This window comes from Monodon monoceros, unplaced genomic scaffold (genome assembly GCF_005190385.1).
Source record: "Monodon monoceros isolate NGI ecotype Baffin Bay Population unplaced genomic scaffold, NGI_Narwhal_1 Super_Scaffold_18, whole genome shotgun sequence".
Lineage (NCBI taxonomy): Eukaryota > Metazoa > Chordata > Mammalia > Artiodactyla > Monodontidae > Monodon > Monodon monoceros.
The window spans coordinates 78522598-78538846 of record NW_021703774.1 but is presented as its reverse complement, the minus strand read 5'-3'; the positions used below and the strand labels follow the sequence as shown (position 1 = coordinate 78538846).

The following is a 16249-nucleotide window of genomic DNA, read 5'->3' as shown; positions in this document are numbered from 1 at the left end:
TCCAGGTCACTTATCCGTTCTTCTGCCTCATTTATTCTGCTATTGATCCCTTCTAGAGTATTTTTAATTTCATTTATTGTGTTGTTCATCGTTGCTTGTTTCCTCTTTAGTTCTTCTAGGTCCTTGTTAAATGTTTCTTGTATTTTCTCTATTCTATTTCCAAGATTTTGGATCATCTTTACTATCATTATTCTGAATTCTTTTTCAGGTAGACTGCCTACTTCCTATTCATTAGTTAGGTCTGGTGGGTTTTTATCTTGCTCCTTCATCTGCTGTGTGTTTCTCTGTCTTCTCATTTTGCTTATCTTACTGTGTTTGGGGTCTCCTTTTTGCAGGCTGCAGGTTCGTAGTTCCCGTTGTTTTTGGTGTCTGTCCCCAGTGGCTAAAAAGTTGGTTCAGTGGGTTGTGTAGGCTTCCTGGTGGAGGGGACTAGTGTCTGTGTTCTGGTGGATGAGGCTGGATCTTGTCTTTCTGGTGGGCAGGTCCACGTCTGGTGTTGTGTTTTGGGGTGTCTGTGGACTTATTATGTTTCAGGCAGCCTCTCTGCTAATGGGTGGGGTTGTATTCCTGTCTTGCTAGTTGTTTGGCATAGGGTGTCCTGCACTGTAGCTTGCTGATCATTGAGTGAAGCTGGGTGCTGGTGTTGAGATGGAGATCTCTGGGAGATTTTCACCCTTTGATATTACGTGGAGCTGGGAGGTCTCTTGTGGACCAGTGTCCTGAAGCTCGCTCTCCCACCTCAGAGGCACAGGCAGCACGGACTCCTGCCTGCAGCACCAAGAGCCTTTCATCCACACGGCTCAGAATAAAAGGGAGAAAAAGTAGAAAGAGAGAAAGAAAGAGGATAAAAGAAAATAAAAGAAAGTAAGATAAAATAAAATAAAAAATAATTATTAAGAAAAAATTTTTTTAAATAGTAAAAAAACAACAACAATAAATCGGACGGATAGACCCCTAGGACAAATGGTGAAAGCAAAGCTATACAGACAAAATCTCACACAGAAGCATACATATACACACTCACAAAAAGAGGAAAAGGGGAAAAAATCATAAATCTTGCTCTCAAAGTCCACCTCCTCAATTTGGGATGGTTCGTTGTCTATTCAGGTGTTCCACAGATGCAGGGTACATCAAGTTGATTGTGGAGCTTTAATCCGCTGCTCCTGAGGCTGCTGGGAGAGATTTCCCTTTCTCTTCTTTGTTCTCACAGCTCCCAGGGGCTCAGCTTTGGATTTGGCACTGCCTCTGTGTGTAGGTTGCCGGAGGGCGTCTGTTGTTCGCTCAGACAGGACAGGGTTAAAGGAGCCGCTGATTCGGGGACTCCGGCTCACTCAGGTTGGGGGAGGGAGGGGCACGATGTGGGACGAGCCTGCGGCGGCAGAGGCCGGCGTGACGTTGCGCCAGCCTGAGGTGCGCCGTGCGTTCTCCCGGGGAAGTTGTCCCTGGATCATGGGACCCTGGCAGTGGCGGGCTGCACAGGCTCCCTGGAAGGGGTGTGTGAATAGTGACCTGTGCTCGCACACAGGCTTCTTGGTGGCGGCAGTAGCAGCCTTAGCATCTCATGCCCGTCTCTGGGGTCCGCTGTTAGCCGCGGCTCGCGCCCGTCTCTGGAGCTCCTTTAAGCGGTGCTCTTAATCCCCTCTCCTCGTGCACCAGGAAACAAAGAGGGAAGAAAAAGTCTCTTGCCTCTTCGGCAGGTCCAGACTTTTCCCCGGGCTCCCTCCCAGCTAGCTGTGGCGCACTAACCCCCTACAGGCTGTGTTCACGCCGCCAACCCCAGTCCTCTCTCGGCCCTCCGACCGAAGCCTGAGCCCCAACTCCCAGCCCCGCCTGCCCTGACGGGTGAGCAGTCAAGCCTCTCGGGCTGGTTAGTGCTGGTGGGCACCGATCCTCTGTGCGGGAATCTCCCCGCTTTGCCCTCCGCACCCCTGTTGCTGTGCACTCCTCCGCGGCTCTGAAGCTTCCCCCTCCGCCACCCGCAGTCTCCGCCCGCGAAGGAGCTTCCTAGCGTGTGGAAACTTTTCTCCTTCACAGCTCCTTCCCACTGGTGCAGGTTCCGTCCCTATTCTTTTATCTCTGTTTATTCTTTTTTCTTTTGCCCTACCCAGGTACGTGGGGAGTTTCTTGCCTTTTGGGAGGTCTGAGGTCTTCTGCCAGCGTTCAGTGGGTGTTCTGTAGGAGTTGTTCCACGTGTGGATGTATTTCTGATGTATCTGTGGGGAGGAAGGTGATCTCCGCGTCTTACTCTTCCGCCACCTTCCCCCCGGCCTACTTAGGCTTTTTAAATATAGGATCATGTGATGTATTGATACAAATAGAGATGGTTTTATTTCTTCTATTCAGTTTTACTAAATGCCTTCTAATTATTTTTCTTGCCTAATTGCCCTGGCTAGAATCTAGTACAGTGGTGAATAGTAGTGACACAAGTGGACATCCTTTTCTTGTTCCTGATCTTAGGGGGAGCTTTCCCCATGAAGTATCTTTTACCCTTAAGTATCATGGTCACTGTGGGTTTTTCATAGACACCAAATATTGAGTTGAGGAAGTTTTCTTTCATTCCTCATCTGTTGAGTGTTTTTATCATGATGAAGTGTTGGGTGTTGTCAAACGCTTTTTCTGTGACTATTGAGGTTCAGATGATTATGTGTGGTTTTTGCCCTTTATCTGTGTATCTGTTTTATTGCCTATAGGATTTTATTCCAATTTGTTTTACATTTGTTATTTGATGTTTCTTTAAAACCATTTTTAGAAAGAGGGGAGACATAAAATCTTTTGCATGTATTTCTAGGTGAGGAATGGAAATTGAATCTATTTCTCAGTTCTTTAAATCTCAACATAACATGAAATCACTGTAGCTTACAGGTTGAATAGACTGCCTCAGGTTTTTGCTTTATTTAATCCACGGAGTTGTCATGGCCAGTTCACAGTTTAATTAAGAGGAGCTGCCATCAAATCCAGCACCCAGCACAATGCCATAGCCCCGAATAGCTCCAAGAAAACATTGACTTGATACTGAGAGCCTTTCCTTCCTAAAAATTAGCGGCACACGGTAAAACGCATGTAACAAAGAGATCCTTCCTGGTGTCCACCTTTCTGTCCTCTGCTTTCAGGACACTTGCCTCTTGGTATGCGGACTGTGTTCCCCAAGGGGTCCTACTGAGTTGTAACTTCTACTGATTCAAAGTATGAGGAGGAATAATATGGTTTAAATGTGATGATGTGAAGGACTTTGGCCTTTTAAAAGAATAATAATAAAGTTTTTCTTCTTAACAGAGAAGTTTGAAAATACAGTAAAATACAAGGAAGAATCACCCATAATCTTACCAGAGACTGTTAATTGGTGGTATTCGTCTTCCTAGAATTTTTCCCTTGCATGTTTTCTTCATAACTTTGAAATCAGGCTGTATATGCAATTTTATGACCTGCTTTCTGCCCTCCCCCACCATTATAAGATAAGCATTTTCTGTGTTATAAAAAATTCTAGGTAAATACCAACTTTAATGACTACACTTGCTAGAATTTGGTTAACCATTATCCTATTGATGGACATGCAGACAGTCTGTAGTTTTGGCTTTCACAAAAATACTGTCATTTACAACCTTTTTTTAGGGGTGAGAGTTGGAGCATGGTTTGTGTCAATGTTTGTGTTTAAAAGCTAAGTGGTCCATGTACTCTGCAGACTAGGAATCCAGGGACATGTAGTGACTCTGGTTGTTCACTTAAATTATCTGTGCTGTAGTTTGTCATCTGTGAAGTTAACCAGACACATCCCCTCAAGAAAACAGCATTACCACAGAAATTGACCATAATAAAAATATTTCTAAGCCTGGGATAATGACCCACATTAACAGTGAGTTGTTCATTTCGTTCGAAGGAAATCCACTACTGTGAATAGTTTACAATGCAGGCTTTTTCCCTGGTCCTTGTCTGCATGGTGAGCATGGCACAAATGCTCTGTTGTTCCCACGGCCATGAGGGGAAATGAGAACAGTAACTTGTGACCTAGAAGGCATTTTGAATTTTTTTTGGAAATATAAAGAAAAGAAAGTGAAATTTGTCCAAATTAGGTAAGGAAATTTGTCCAAATAAGGTAAAGGAAATATGTCCAAATTTCTCTGCTGTTTCAAATTAAGTAAATAAGAACCTAAATCCATTATGAGGATCTCCTTGTGTTTTATTATCCTGTGTTCTCTTAGAAGGGGTCTGGATACTTTAAGAAAGCCCCATAGTACAGTTCTATTTATAACCATGAAATTTCTAGTCAGAGAAAAAAAATTCAGTCCCCATTGCTCACCATGGTCGCTCCTAACCTGTCCTCATGGATGACCATATATGGCATGAAGTCCCCCCAGTCATTACCGCTGAGCCAACTCAGAGCAACTGGCTTAATCCTTTCTCACCTCACTGCTATAAACAGAGCAAATCCAGGGGGGTAAGGACCTGAGGGAACCATGGCTGAGCCGAGTTAATTGAAGGATGTGATGTCTAGAAGTAGGTAAAGTTTCCTTGTCCTTTTTGCTTTCATCCCTTTCCCCATGTCCTGGGACTGCCATTCTGTTACGTCCTCCATGCCCTAGACTGAATCTGAGTACTCAGCAGAACCTGCCCAGGGCTGCCTAATGCCTCAAGGTTTCCATGTTCTACAACCGTCCTTCACCCTTCTCCCAGCAAAACACGGATTACTCATGGACTCGGTGTTAAGAAAGCCATCTGATGAATTCATCTTACTACTCATGTTGAAATGAAAGTATAGTCTTTTCAATTTTTTGCCTCATTGGTTCATATGACCTTTTACTCTCTTTCTCACAGTCATTTTTTTGGATGTTAAAACAAAAAGTACCTTTTCCTTTCTGGTAATCTGATTTTAAAGGTAGTTACACCTGTATTCTTAGCTTCTAGTGAGTTTCAGAATCATTGTCCAGGGCCATCTATCTTTGCTTTCCAGAAAACCCAAGGGAAATCCCCTAGCGTTGGTGTTCTGGAATCTTCTTCAGGTTTGCCTATTCCTAGACATTAGGAATTGGCATATGGTAAAAATTAAGCTCTTAGGATCAGATTGGCCTAAAGCTATGTAATACTGTCACCTAAAAGTGAGCTGTAAAGGGGTTAAAAACAGAATGCAGTACCTAGCCCTTCTCTCTGCCTAAGGAGGGGATCGGAGTTGCAGATTTCTTGCATACAAGGCATACCTATTTTTTTTTTTAATTTATTAAGTCATTTATTTGTGCCTAGTTATGAAATAGCACAATAATAATTATGCCTACAGTCAAATGCATCCAACTGACTCTATGGTAAACATTATTAACTTCTAGCCCTAAATTCTTTTTACTTAATTCTTCACATTTTCTTGCTCATACATAGGCTCATTGCCTTACAACTTAGAAACTTGGAACAACTCTGCCTTGCAGTGAGTCGATGATACAATGAGGAGTCAGCATGGTTTGTGTAGAAACATCCTCTGGCCTTTGGAAGAAGGAAAGGGGTCTTTTATAAAAGTAAACTGGGTATCAAGGGAGAGTTTCAGAAAGGTATGCAAGACAGATCCTATCTGAGTAGTTTTTATTTTTACTTATTTATTTTTGTAAATTTATTTATTTTTTATTTTTATTTTTGGCTGCGTTGGGTCTTTGTTGCTGTGCCCGGGCTTTCTCTGGTTGCGGCGAGCGGGGGCTACTCTTCGTTGCGATGCGCGGGCTTCTCATTGTGGTGGCTTCTCTTGTTGCAGAGCATGGGCTCTAGGCTCGCGGGCTTCAGTAGTTGTGGCACACGGGCTCCGTCATGGTGGCTCGCAGGCTCTAGAGCGCAGGCTCATTAGTTGTGGCATGGGCTTAGTTGCTCCGCAGCATGCGGGATCTTCCCAGGCCAGGGCTTGAACCCGTGTCCCCTGCATTGGCAGGTGGATTCTTAACCACTGCGCCACCAGGGAAGTCCCTGGGTAGTTTTTAAAAGGAGTTTCCACGTTTCCTCAGTTTCTCACAGCAGATTGGAATGAATCGCCTTCAGTGCTCCCACCGTGCTTTATAGAAATGTCGTCATTGTTGGCATTACTGGATTTCAGCCTCTTAATAGCAGGGCCCATCGCCAGCACCCAATACAATGAGGCTGCTCACTCTTTCGGGACCAAAAGCGTCCCTGATTTAGTCCTGAACCCTCTGGCATCTGAGCCACTCTGGCCTGGAAGTGAACCATGTGCAGCCAGAAACAGCCCAGGCTGTACCAGGGTGGGAGGTGGGTGGCCTTCAAATGAGGCCATGGTTGTAATCTTAAGATGAAGCTCATATACTTAATGCACGTGTCTCTCTGAATAGAAGGAAAGCAATCTTAGGACACCTATTTTGTGAATTTCTAGCTCAGTTCCAAGGAAGGGGATCCCACATTTAGATGCCCATTTGCACACCAAGAACAGGATTTAAACAGAAGTGTGAAAGAGGATCATGAAGTGGCATTGCTTTCTTCCAGGTCCTATATTTAACGCCTCTGTGCACTCGGACGCGCCATCAGTCATCCGGGGAGATCTCATCAAATTGTTTTGTATCATCACTGTTGAAGGAGCAGCCCTGGATCCAGGTACTTTTCTCCATCCTTCCCCTTCCCCGTATTTCTTTTTGTGAGTGTTTCTCATATCATCCCCACTATGTTACCCAGATGTGGAGGTCAGGGATTGGATTGGCTGTTTATTCCCAAACTGCCTAGCTCGGCAGTATTCAGTAGGTGTTTAATAAGGATGTGTTGAATGGATGCAACTATCTGTTTGACGATTTGGAAACACAACCAGACATTTGAATGTGTTCTCAGGGTGATCTAGTGGCCACTTCGGGGGCTGATTCAGTCTCATTTGCAACCCACTGGCAGAGTCTGGCTCCCTCGCTTTTTGTCTTTCATTCATTCATCCATTCATTCAGCTATTTATTGAACTCCTATAAACAGGTGCTGTTCTAGTTGCTGGAAATAGAGGAGTGATCAAAATGCACCATGTCTGCCCTCATAGAGCTTGCAGCCTAGTTAAGGAGACAAACAAGAAAGAAATCACCATATGATATAATATCAGATAGCGATTAACACTCTGAAGAAATACAGAGCAGAGGAAATGAGTAGCAAGTAACCACAGGGAGCTATTGTAGTTTAAATTCTTAGGAAATCTTTGTAAATCTTTTCTTTGCAGAGAATACTAGTACTGCCAACAGGATACCTAACAGTTGTGGGCCAGCAGCCTTACACTTCTTCTCCTTGGCTCCCTTAGTACCCGGTGCTGTTCTTCTCACTCGTAGACCCTCAGGGTTTGAAAGAACATTAAATGCATGTAGGTGTGTCTCTGTTGCTGAGCAGGACTGTACCTCACCTCTGCCTTCTCCTAAAGCGCCCGTGGATACCCTGACTCACCGCCTGGGGGATGCCCGTGCTCTGACCTTGGGTGTCTTTGTACTGCCCACCCCATCGTAAGCAGAGCCGTGGCCTCACACATATCTGTGCCTCAAAAAGGCCAACTTGTGCAGGGTTCACTAAGTTCTGTGCAGAGCCCACGGGATGTGTGGCCCTGGGGTGGAAACTGGAAGCAGGTCTACATTCTGTGTTAAGGGCAGGCTGTCAGCGAAGTGAGGTTGGGCTGTATTGGATCTGGTGTGACCAACAGCAGAGGGGCTCGGGCCACCACCCCCTGAGGTCTGGCTACTGCAGGGACTCCAGTTGAAGGTTAGCAATGTAAACAGATGGGCCTGGCTGTGCTCCAGTGAAACTTCATTTACAAAAACACGTGGTAGGCTGGATTGGACCTGCAGGCTGTAGTTTACTGACCCCTGGACGAGTTGATTGATACCGAAATTGACTCTCATAGGGGACTTGAACGTGGTTGAGCTTTAGAGGTAGGAAAAAGGAGAAGAGTTTGTGGAAGATGTAAGGAAAGGCAAAGAAAACAACCCATCCAAAACAACAGAGGGGTCAGCTCTGTCCTGGGGCTTAGGAAGGAGGAGCCTATAGGTCTTGATTGAGCCACCACGTCTGTGGAGACTGCCAGGAAGGGGGGGTGGGTGGGGAGATCCTTTTCAAAAGTTGGAATAATGTAATACCATTTTTACCCTTAAAGCTCATTTATAAAAAAAGTTTTTAAAAATTTAAAAAGCTCATTTATAGAGATAGACAAAAATAAATCATTTAAATGCTCTTTCTCAGTAAATTGATGGGTCACCAACTGTGCCCTTAATATAAGTCTTTTCCTCCAGTGTAATTGCAAAAGCTATAGGTAGCTGTTATCTTGCAGATCACAATTTTCCAGAACTTTGCACTCTTAGACTGCATGGGTGGAAGATTCTGAATAATTAAACACAGGTCGTAATTTCGTTTTTCCTCTCGCATCCTGTGGGCTATGAAGGACATGTGGCCCAAGTGGGCCGAGTGCCAAGGCAGGGGGAGGGGCAGGGGGAGACCACGGCCCTTTAGAGGTGGTGTCTTAGGTCAGGTTCCCTAGAAGCAAAGCCTGAGACAAGCGTGCGAGTGATTAATTGAAGATGTGCCCTCAGGAGGAAACGATGAGGGAGTGAGGGAGTCAGGATAGAGCAGGGAAGGAAGCCAGGCAAAGATCTTCAAAACAAGTCTAACTCCCTGTGGGGAGCTCCAGAACATGGGTTGCACTACGGAGTGTGACCTCCTTGAGCTAAGGGACTGGGCTTTTATATCCCCACCACCCCAATTTGTCAGTCATTATCCACAGGGAATGGCTGGGGAGGAGTAGTGTTTCTTCACCTACGGGGGTGGCTCTCCAGGAGGTGGCTTCTGTCAGCTAAGGCCAGTCCTCTGGAGAAGGATACCGGTGTGAGAGCTTAGCAGCCGGCACCTGCAGCATCTGGGGGCCCAGCGATCCAGCTGTTTGGGGCAGAGCACCACGAGCATCTGCTGCAGGCGGCAGTACCCTTCCTGTTACAGCATCTCTTAGTACAGACCGTGTATGTTGAACTGTGGTGGTAAGGATGTTCATGGCGGCCAGCTATTACTGAGTGCTTACTATATTCCAGGTGCCGTTCTAAGCATTTTATAAAGCTAGCTAACTATGGGTGCTATTGTAATTTCCTTTTCCAGATGAGGAAACTAAGTCACAGGGAACTTAAGTGACTCACCCAGGTCACTAGGCTAACAAGAGCCAGTGCTGGGATTCTAGCCCGGGTAGCCTGACCCTGCAGCCTGGCCACCGCACTGTACAGCACAGTGGGACTGGGGTCAGAGTCTGGGCACAAGTAATGGGGACACAGCTGTGACTCTTTGCCTTCAGTAACCACCCGGCGCCTGCAGGTGACAGCGACACTGAGCTAGTTTTCACTGAGAACCTGGGAGTGATCTGGGGGCCCACTCTGCCTGGGCACTGTGAGGGTGTGAGGACGTTGACCGCACTCCCTCTGCCCCCAGGGTGTTGGTCTTCTTGCAAGAGATGACCCTCACCCTCGGAACAATCAAATGTTGTGTTCAAGGGCCACGGTGGGTCGACGGGGAGGAAAAAATGATATTTTGGTGCATCAGAGTAGAGGGCTGACATCACATATGTAGAGTTGAGATTTGCCTGTGGCCCTTAACATTTTTAGACTGAGTTGAAAAGGAATTATCATTTGAATAATTTTTTAGAAATTCTTGCTTTTGGGGAATTCCCTGGCTGTCCAGTGGTTAGGACTCCACGTTTCCACTGCAGGGTTCGATCCCTGGTTTGGGGAACTAAGATTCCGCAAGCCATGTGATGTGGCCAAAAAAAAAAAATTCCTGCTTCTAGTTTTGCTTATATTCTTTTTTTAATATGTAAGAATCTGAATGTAATTTATTTGCCTTATAATATGCTTTTTGAGGTTATTAGTGTATTTTTACTAAATGGATGTTACTTTTTGTTTAACAAAAATTATGTTATTTAACATGTGTACAGAAAGCCCCGTCAAGCGATTGTAAGATAAAGCAGTGTTTATGGCCTCCCAGTCCTTTCTTGCTTGCTGGGTGACTCTCAGACCTGACACAGCTGGTATCACTTGGTAGCAGTCAAAAGAAGGGGTCAGAGGTTTAGCATGTACACTCTATTTCCGCGTTCTATGAGAACTACCACTTGTGCCAAAACAGTCTTTCTCTTAGGCCCATATTATTTACGTGAGGCTGTTAGAACCTTAATTTTGCAGAGTACTTTACGATTCCGCAGCATTACTCTCTGGGACTGTTAAACTGTGTTCAATTTTCTCAGCTTGACATTTTTTTCCTCTTGTTTTGAACTTAAGCACTTCAGGGGGAAAAAAAAATCACAGTGAACAATAAAATCTAAACTGTTTACAACTCTCCATTTTGTACGATTCGCTTTATGTCCACGTCATTCCTTATGACTTTCGTGTCCTTCCTGTCGTGGGTCCTTCTGCCTAAAATGCCAAAGGACCCTGCTTTCTTTGGGAGACAGAGCGTTCGACGTCACCACATACCACCGGCCTTTCATCCCGTGTTCTCTGGAGGAGACAGTTTGGGGCTGTGCTCCTTCAGCTGGGTAGTGGCAGTGGCGTGGTGAAGAGGGTGCATTCCGGAGCTAGACTCCTGGGTTAAACCACGTGCTCTGTGACTTCCTTGCTGTGTGACCTCAGTTATTTGGTCCCGCCACGGAGTGGGAAGTGTGATAATACCTTCATCATGGGGTGTTGTTGAGAGGATTTGGGGAGACCCAAGGCACGTAGAGCCGTGCTGGCCCACAGTCAGGTTACAGGCATGTTAGCCGTACTTGGTACTTCTGCCTGTGGCACTGACCCCAGCGTTTTGGCTTGGTCATCCATAGACGACATGGCCTTTGACGTGGCCTGGTTTGCGGTGCACTCCTTCGGCCTGGACAAGGCTCCCGTCCTCCTGTCGTCCCTGGATCGGAAGGGGATCGTGAACATGGCCCAGAGGGACTGGAAGAGCGACCTCAGCCTGGAGCGCGTGAGCGTGCTAGAGTTCTTGCTGCAAGTGCATGGCTCCGAGGACCAGGACTTTGGCAACTACTACTGTTCCGTGACTCCGTGGGTGAAGTCACCCACCGGTTCCTGGCAGAAAGAGGCAGAGATCCAGTCCAAGCCCATCTTTATAACTGTGAAGATGGATGGTAAGAATGACACGCAAATAACCCTCTTGGTGTTTGGGGAATGTCTTCTCTCCATGCTCTGCTGCTGCTGACGGTATCCAGGTTCCCACCCTTTGAGGAATGTGCCTGCTTTCTCTCTAGCCTGGCCCGGGCCTGTACCCAGAAAGAGCACACACAGCCCTTGCTGTTTTCCCAGCTTTGGTATCGTGTGTGCTGGAGCTACCACCGGGAAATGATTTTTAAGACTTACTGGAAGGATTTTCGATGCTTTCTCTAAATTCTGTACACACCCACTTTGCTGTGTCCTCTTGTTGGCACGGATACTACCAGGCAGGGGCAGAGACCAGATCAGGAGAGTGGGTCCAGGTCTCTAGGAGGGGCTGCAAGTGGGTTCCTGCCCCTCTTGTCCTCCTACCGGTTCTGCTTCTTGGTAAAGGGGGTTCCTCCTGGATGGGAGGGGGAGCTCCCAGCCTTGGCCCACACTGACCACCACAGTCAGCCTAAAGCACCATGGTCAGCGGGCCCCCTTCCCACGCCTCTGCTCCCTGGCCTCTCAGAGTGTGGGCAGTTGTTCCTTGGTTAATGAGAAACATGTCTTCTCTGCAAAAAGTGTCAGAGTAAACGTTAACTGAAAACACTCATGGAGAGAATTCAAGTCCAGGTGCCACCGAGGATTAAGTAGGAGCCTTTGAGTGTGTTCCCCTGATGATGTGTCAGTTTGGCGGAGACTGGAATTGGAACCCCAGCTCTTCCACAGGTGACTTAGCCTTTCTAATCCTTCGTTTCCTCTCTTGTTAAATGGGATAATAATCTCTCCTGGGGCTGTTGTATTAAATGTCAGGCAAACAACCACAGTGCCAGCCTCCACCCAAGGCGTGCTGGTACTTTGGGGGATGGGGACGTGGGATTTGAGGGTGTGGGATCTAAACAGTATTTGTACATTCCCTCAACTTAGTCATTTATACCATATTTGCCTCTTAGAAATGTCTTGCTTGCAGTCACTCCATATGAAAACCCAGATTTACTAAACAAGTAGGGAGTGATTATTCACTTTGCTAGATAATTTACTATAGTGTTACTTAAAATAACTCCCCTAGTACACTTCAGTTATCTGATGCATAGAATTGATTTATGTATGGTTTTTTTAAGGATGCATCTGCTGCCGAATGTGTGGTGCCCTTATACTGACTTTTAAAAATCAATCTCCTGCCAAAACCCTAAAAAGCAAGTTGACATTCAAAGACATTGAAGGAGAATCTTTTTTTTTTTTCTGGCTTTCTGCTGCCTTCCTGCACAGAACTGGGTGGGGAGACTTTTGCTCATTTTTTGGACACGTATGGCCGAGCTGCTCTTGTCTCAAGCACCATGCCAGGTGCTGGGTACAGGATGCATGAGGTCAGATCCCTGGTGGAGACGCCGTGGCAATGGAGAGGGGAGGCGGCGGTCTTCTCCGAGGCCCGCCTCGCATCACTGACCCGTTCCCTCTGGTCTTTCCCTCCCAGTGTTGAACGCCTTCAAGTACCCGCTGCTGATCGGCGTCGGCCTGTCCACGGTCATCGGGCTCCTGTCCTGCCTCATCGGGTACTGCAGCTCGCACTGGTGCTGTAAGAAGGAGGTCCAGGAGACCAGGCGGGAGCGCCGCCGGCTCATGTCCATGGAGATGGACTAACCGGTGCCAGGAAAGGCCGGGATGCAGGGACGTTCGAGGAGCAGTTTGGGCGAGAAGAGGACAGTGATCTTTTAACGTGATGTGTGTTACACTAAAAACCAGTCCTCTCTAATCTCAGGTGGGACTCGGCGCTCTCTCTTTTCTGCATGTCAAGTTCTGAGCGCGGACATGTTTACCAGCACACGGCTCTTCTTCCCACGGCACTTTCTGATAGAACAATCGAGTGTGTGTTTTCCCGACGGCGGCTTTTTAATGGTTAACCTCTGTCTAATTTTTTTCTCCTACTGGTTTATAGATCTCTGGCTTGTGTGTGTTTCTACCTTTTGTTTCGAGGGGTTGTGGTGAGGAAGGGGTGAAGGCGTTCAGAGTTCTTTGTCTCGGGTGAGAATGGAAGGGCCGGCTTCTGAATCGGAGGCACGTGCTGAGAGAGCTGCTAAAGGCGACCCTCCACCCCTGCCGAGGGTCAACACAGACCAGTGCCGAAGGCTAATGTGTGGCTTTTACTACCCTCCCCCACCCCCTATTTTCAGGGGGTTTAGACCACATTTGAAATCTAAACCTGCAGTCCGTAACTTCCTGTCGAGCCCAGATGCATTTTGTTCTGGTTTGGTTTTTTGCTTCTCTGCCCCCTTTTTCCATTTCTTTCATATCTGCTTTATGTATGAGTGCTGAAATGGCCCTGGAATCGAGAATTTGGCTCTCCACCAAGCACCTTATCTTGCCACCTTAGCCTTAAGAATGCGTATGAAGAAAAATGCACAGCCACCTCTGTCCAGGGCAGTAAGAAGGCCTGCAAGGAAGAGGAGGTTGGGGACAAGGAAAGGAATGGACAGTCACTTCCGTAGTTCGGAGGCCACCGTGCCTCAGGGGGCCCTGGGGATTGCAGAAGGGGGATCCTGGGAGTTAGATGTCTGGAGCTTGTGCCCGGAGGGTCAGTGGTGCCAGGGGTGTGTCAGGCGGAAGAAGCCACCTCTATTCTCTGTCCCGCCCTTTGTGAGAGGCAAAGGCCTTGTGCGTCTGCAGGGGGAACCACGGACACCCCACAACCTTCGTGGGCTGAGTGGGCTCCTTAATGTGGAGGTGAATTGCTGCTTGCAAGACTGACTTCACGGAATCAGAAATTACCTGGAAGAACCATGCATTTTCTATGACCTTTTCAGTCCTTCAAGTCTTTTTAAAATCCCCTGCAGGGGGTTAGTGAGAAAGGGTATGCTTTGTGGTATGTTTGCTTTCCTATTAGGAACACAAAGGAAACCCAGCAATTTATATTGCCATGTGAACAGCCTACAAAGTAGATCTGAGAACAGTCCGTTTTGCCTGATCACTCATACCAGAAGGACAATGGACCCAAAGAGATCTTCCGCCCCCCGAAGTGTCTCCCCCTGCACAGCGCTGGCTTTTCGGAAGCATCTCAGTGGGGTTTCCTGAGGCTCATTGGTGACTCACGCCCCACATTGCAATCCTCTGTGCTTTTATCCTGGCTCTGAAGGATCTAATACTGCTCTGTCTTCCAAAGGGGAAAAAGATCCATTTGTTTTGAGCAATAAAGTAATACAAAATGATGGCCATTCATGTGCAGCTCTTTGTCACAATGGGCCAGACAGCCAACTCCTCGGGCTCACCATCTTCCCCTCCACTTCCCTCCCTCTGTCACCCACGATTCATTCTGCACTTATCACCAAATCACCCCCAGGAGGCAAGTTTCCACCGAATTTTTTCCTTTTAGTTTTGCCCACAGAGGGGACCACTCACGTAATAGAAACTAGATTTTGCACTAATGGTAGCAGCACAAATGAATTCCAGGTCTAGCATCTGTGGCGGGAAGACGGGCAGCAGGTCCGCCCCACCAGAGCACGGATGACTAGAGGAAGGGAAGGAGGCCTTGATAGCACTAGATTTGGGTGTTTCCTGCATGTCATTTCCTAACTGGGCCACTCCAGAGGAGGTGGGTCACAGGTGATTGTGCAAACAGGAAGTAGAAACAGGTGCTGTGTTAGGAACAGCCAGTGCCCTTTGAGCCCTTGCAGTTATCATGCCTCCTAAAAGAAGATTCAGGATTGTTGTAGTACAGGCCCTTGGTAGGAGGAAAGGGTACTTGGCTTTGGACGTGACCAGGTGGCCCCAGGTGTACGTAAAACCACGGATGGGTCACAACTGACACTTATTGGCAGGAAAGGTGACACGTGCTCATACACTGTACCTTTTCCTTTCAAACTGCTGTTGCAGTTCAAGGCTGGGTCTGTTAAGGCATTGACCGCCCCCCTAGCCCCACCCTCTGTCCACTGGGCTGGTACAAAGTGGGGAGAAATCCCAGGGCATTGTACCAAGGGCCTCCTTCCTTCCAGGGGCATAAACTTGGCTGGAATGTGTGTCCCGTTCAAAGTGCGAGATGTACTCTTTTGTTGTTCCAAATAGGGCCCCCAATAAGTGCTTTTCTGGAAAAGGTTCCTGCCAGAAGCACTGGTATGAATGGAAGGACGCAGCCACGATTCACACAGATGAAATTGCACTGCTTAACACAAAGAAACGATAAAAAGTTTGGCTTTTTTTTTTTTTTCTAATCATAAAAATATCCCCAGAAGGAGCCTAAGCTATGTTCCGATAGAAGCCTCAAAATTACTTTCAATTGTTTACTTTATAATGTTTACATACACTTCTCACTTTTTTAAAAAAAGAAAATCCAAGCTCTGACTTTTTAACAACTTTTCAGGTTTTTCTTGGGACGGTGGAACTCTGACTCACCAACTGGATTTAAATCTTAATTTAGAAGTTTATTTATTTGTGTGTTTTCTCCCCTCCTATCCACGTGGCTTTCCCTAAGATCCTCGTAAAGGTGGCCCCTCCTGCCCAGACCCTTGTCTGTTTTCCCTGGTGGCTCTTGCTTCTTGCTTTGCAGACTGCCTGCAGCCATGATTTTGTCACTGACATCTGTGAGCCAAAGACTGAGCCTCTCTAGCAGGAATAATAAGCAATACTACACAACTTGCTACTTTCAGAAACTTTTTTTAGCTTCACCGATGACAACAGAGGAAGAAGGGAACTAGGATTTGGGTAAGTTCTCCTCCGCTGTTTGACCAAATTCTCAGTGATAAATATTGTGTGCAGATAACTAGGAGAAAAAAGTTGACTTTCTTTCTTTTTTAGTGTGGCACATATGGATCTGCTGAATTTTACGTAGACAAAGAAAGGGTCCTGTGTATTTTTGTCCATATCCAATGTTATATGAACTAATTGTATTGTTTTATACTGTGACCACAAAATATTATGCAATGCACCATTTGTTTTTTATTTCATTAAACGAAGTTTAATTTAAATTGAAGTTGTGTGAGGCACTTGATCTCCGCCTCTGTTACCCTTTTATCTCCTCCGCATGAAGGACTGTGACTGAATTCCGGTTGCAACTCGGGCACCTTCTGATCTCTTGGAATCCTATGAAAGCATTGTAGATATTCACCAAAGATAAAAGAAGAAATGGATTTAACAGGATCAGTATTGAGATTCCCACCAAGTGGAAAGGTGAG

The 16249-nt window shown here is 46.6% G+C and overlaps 1 protein-coding gene across 1 annotated transcript in view; it reads left to right on the top strand.

The window, feature by feature from the left end:
• Positions 1-16047, top strand: part of PTGFRN (prostaglandin F2 receptor inhibitor) — an 85447-nt gene extending 69400 nt beyond the window's left edge. Inside the window, exons 7-9 of the mRNA XM_029231072.1 lie at positions 6460-6567; positions 10775-11080; positions 12562-16047. Coding sequence (XP_029086905.1) covers positions 6460-6567; positions 10775-11080; positions 12562-12728 — 581 coding nt within the window. The 3' untranslated portion in view covers positions 12729-16047. The remainder of the gene's footprint in view (positions 1-6459; positions 6568-10774; positions 11081-12561) is intronic.
• The last annotated feature ends 202 nt before the right edge of the window (positions 16048-16249 follow it).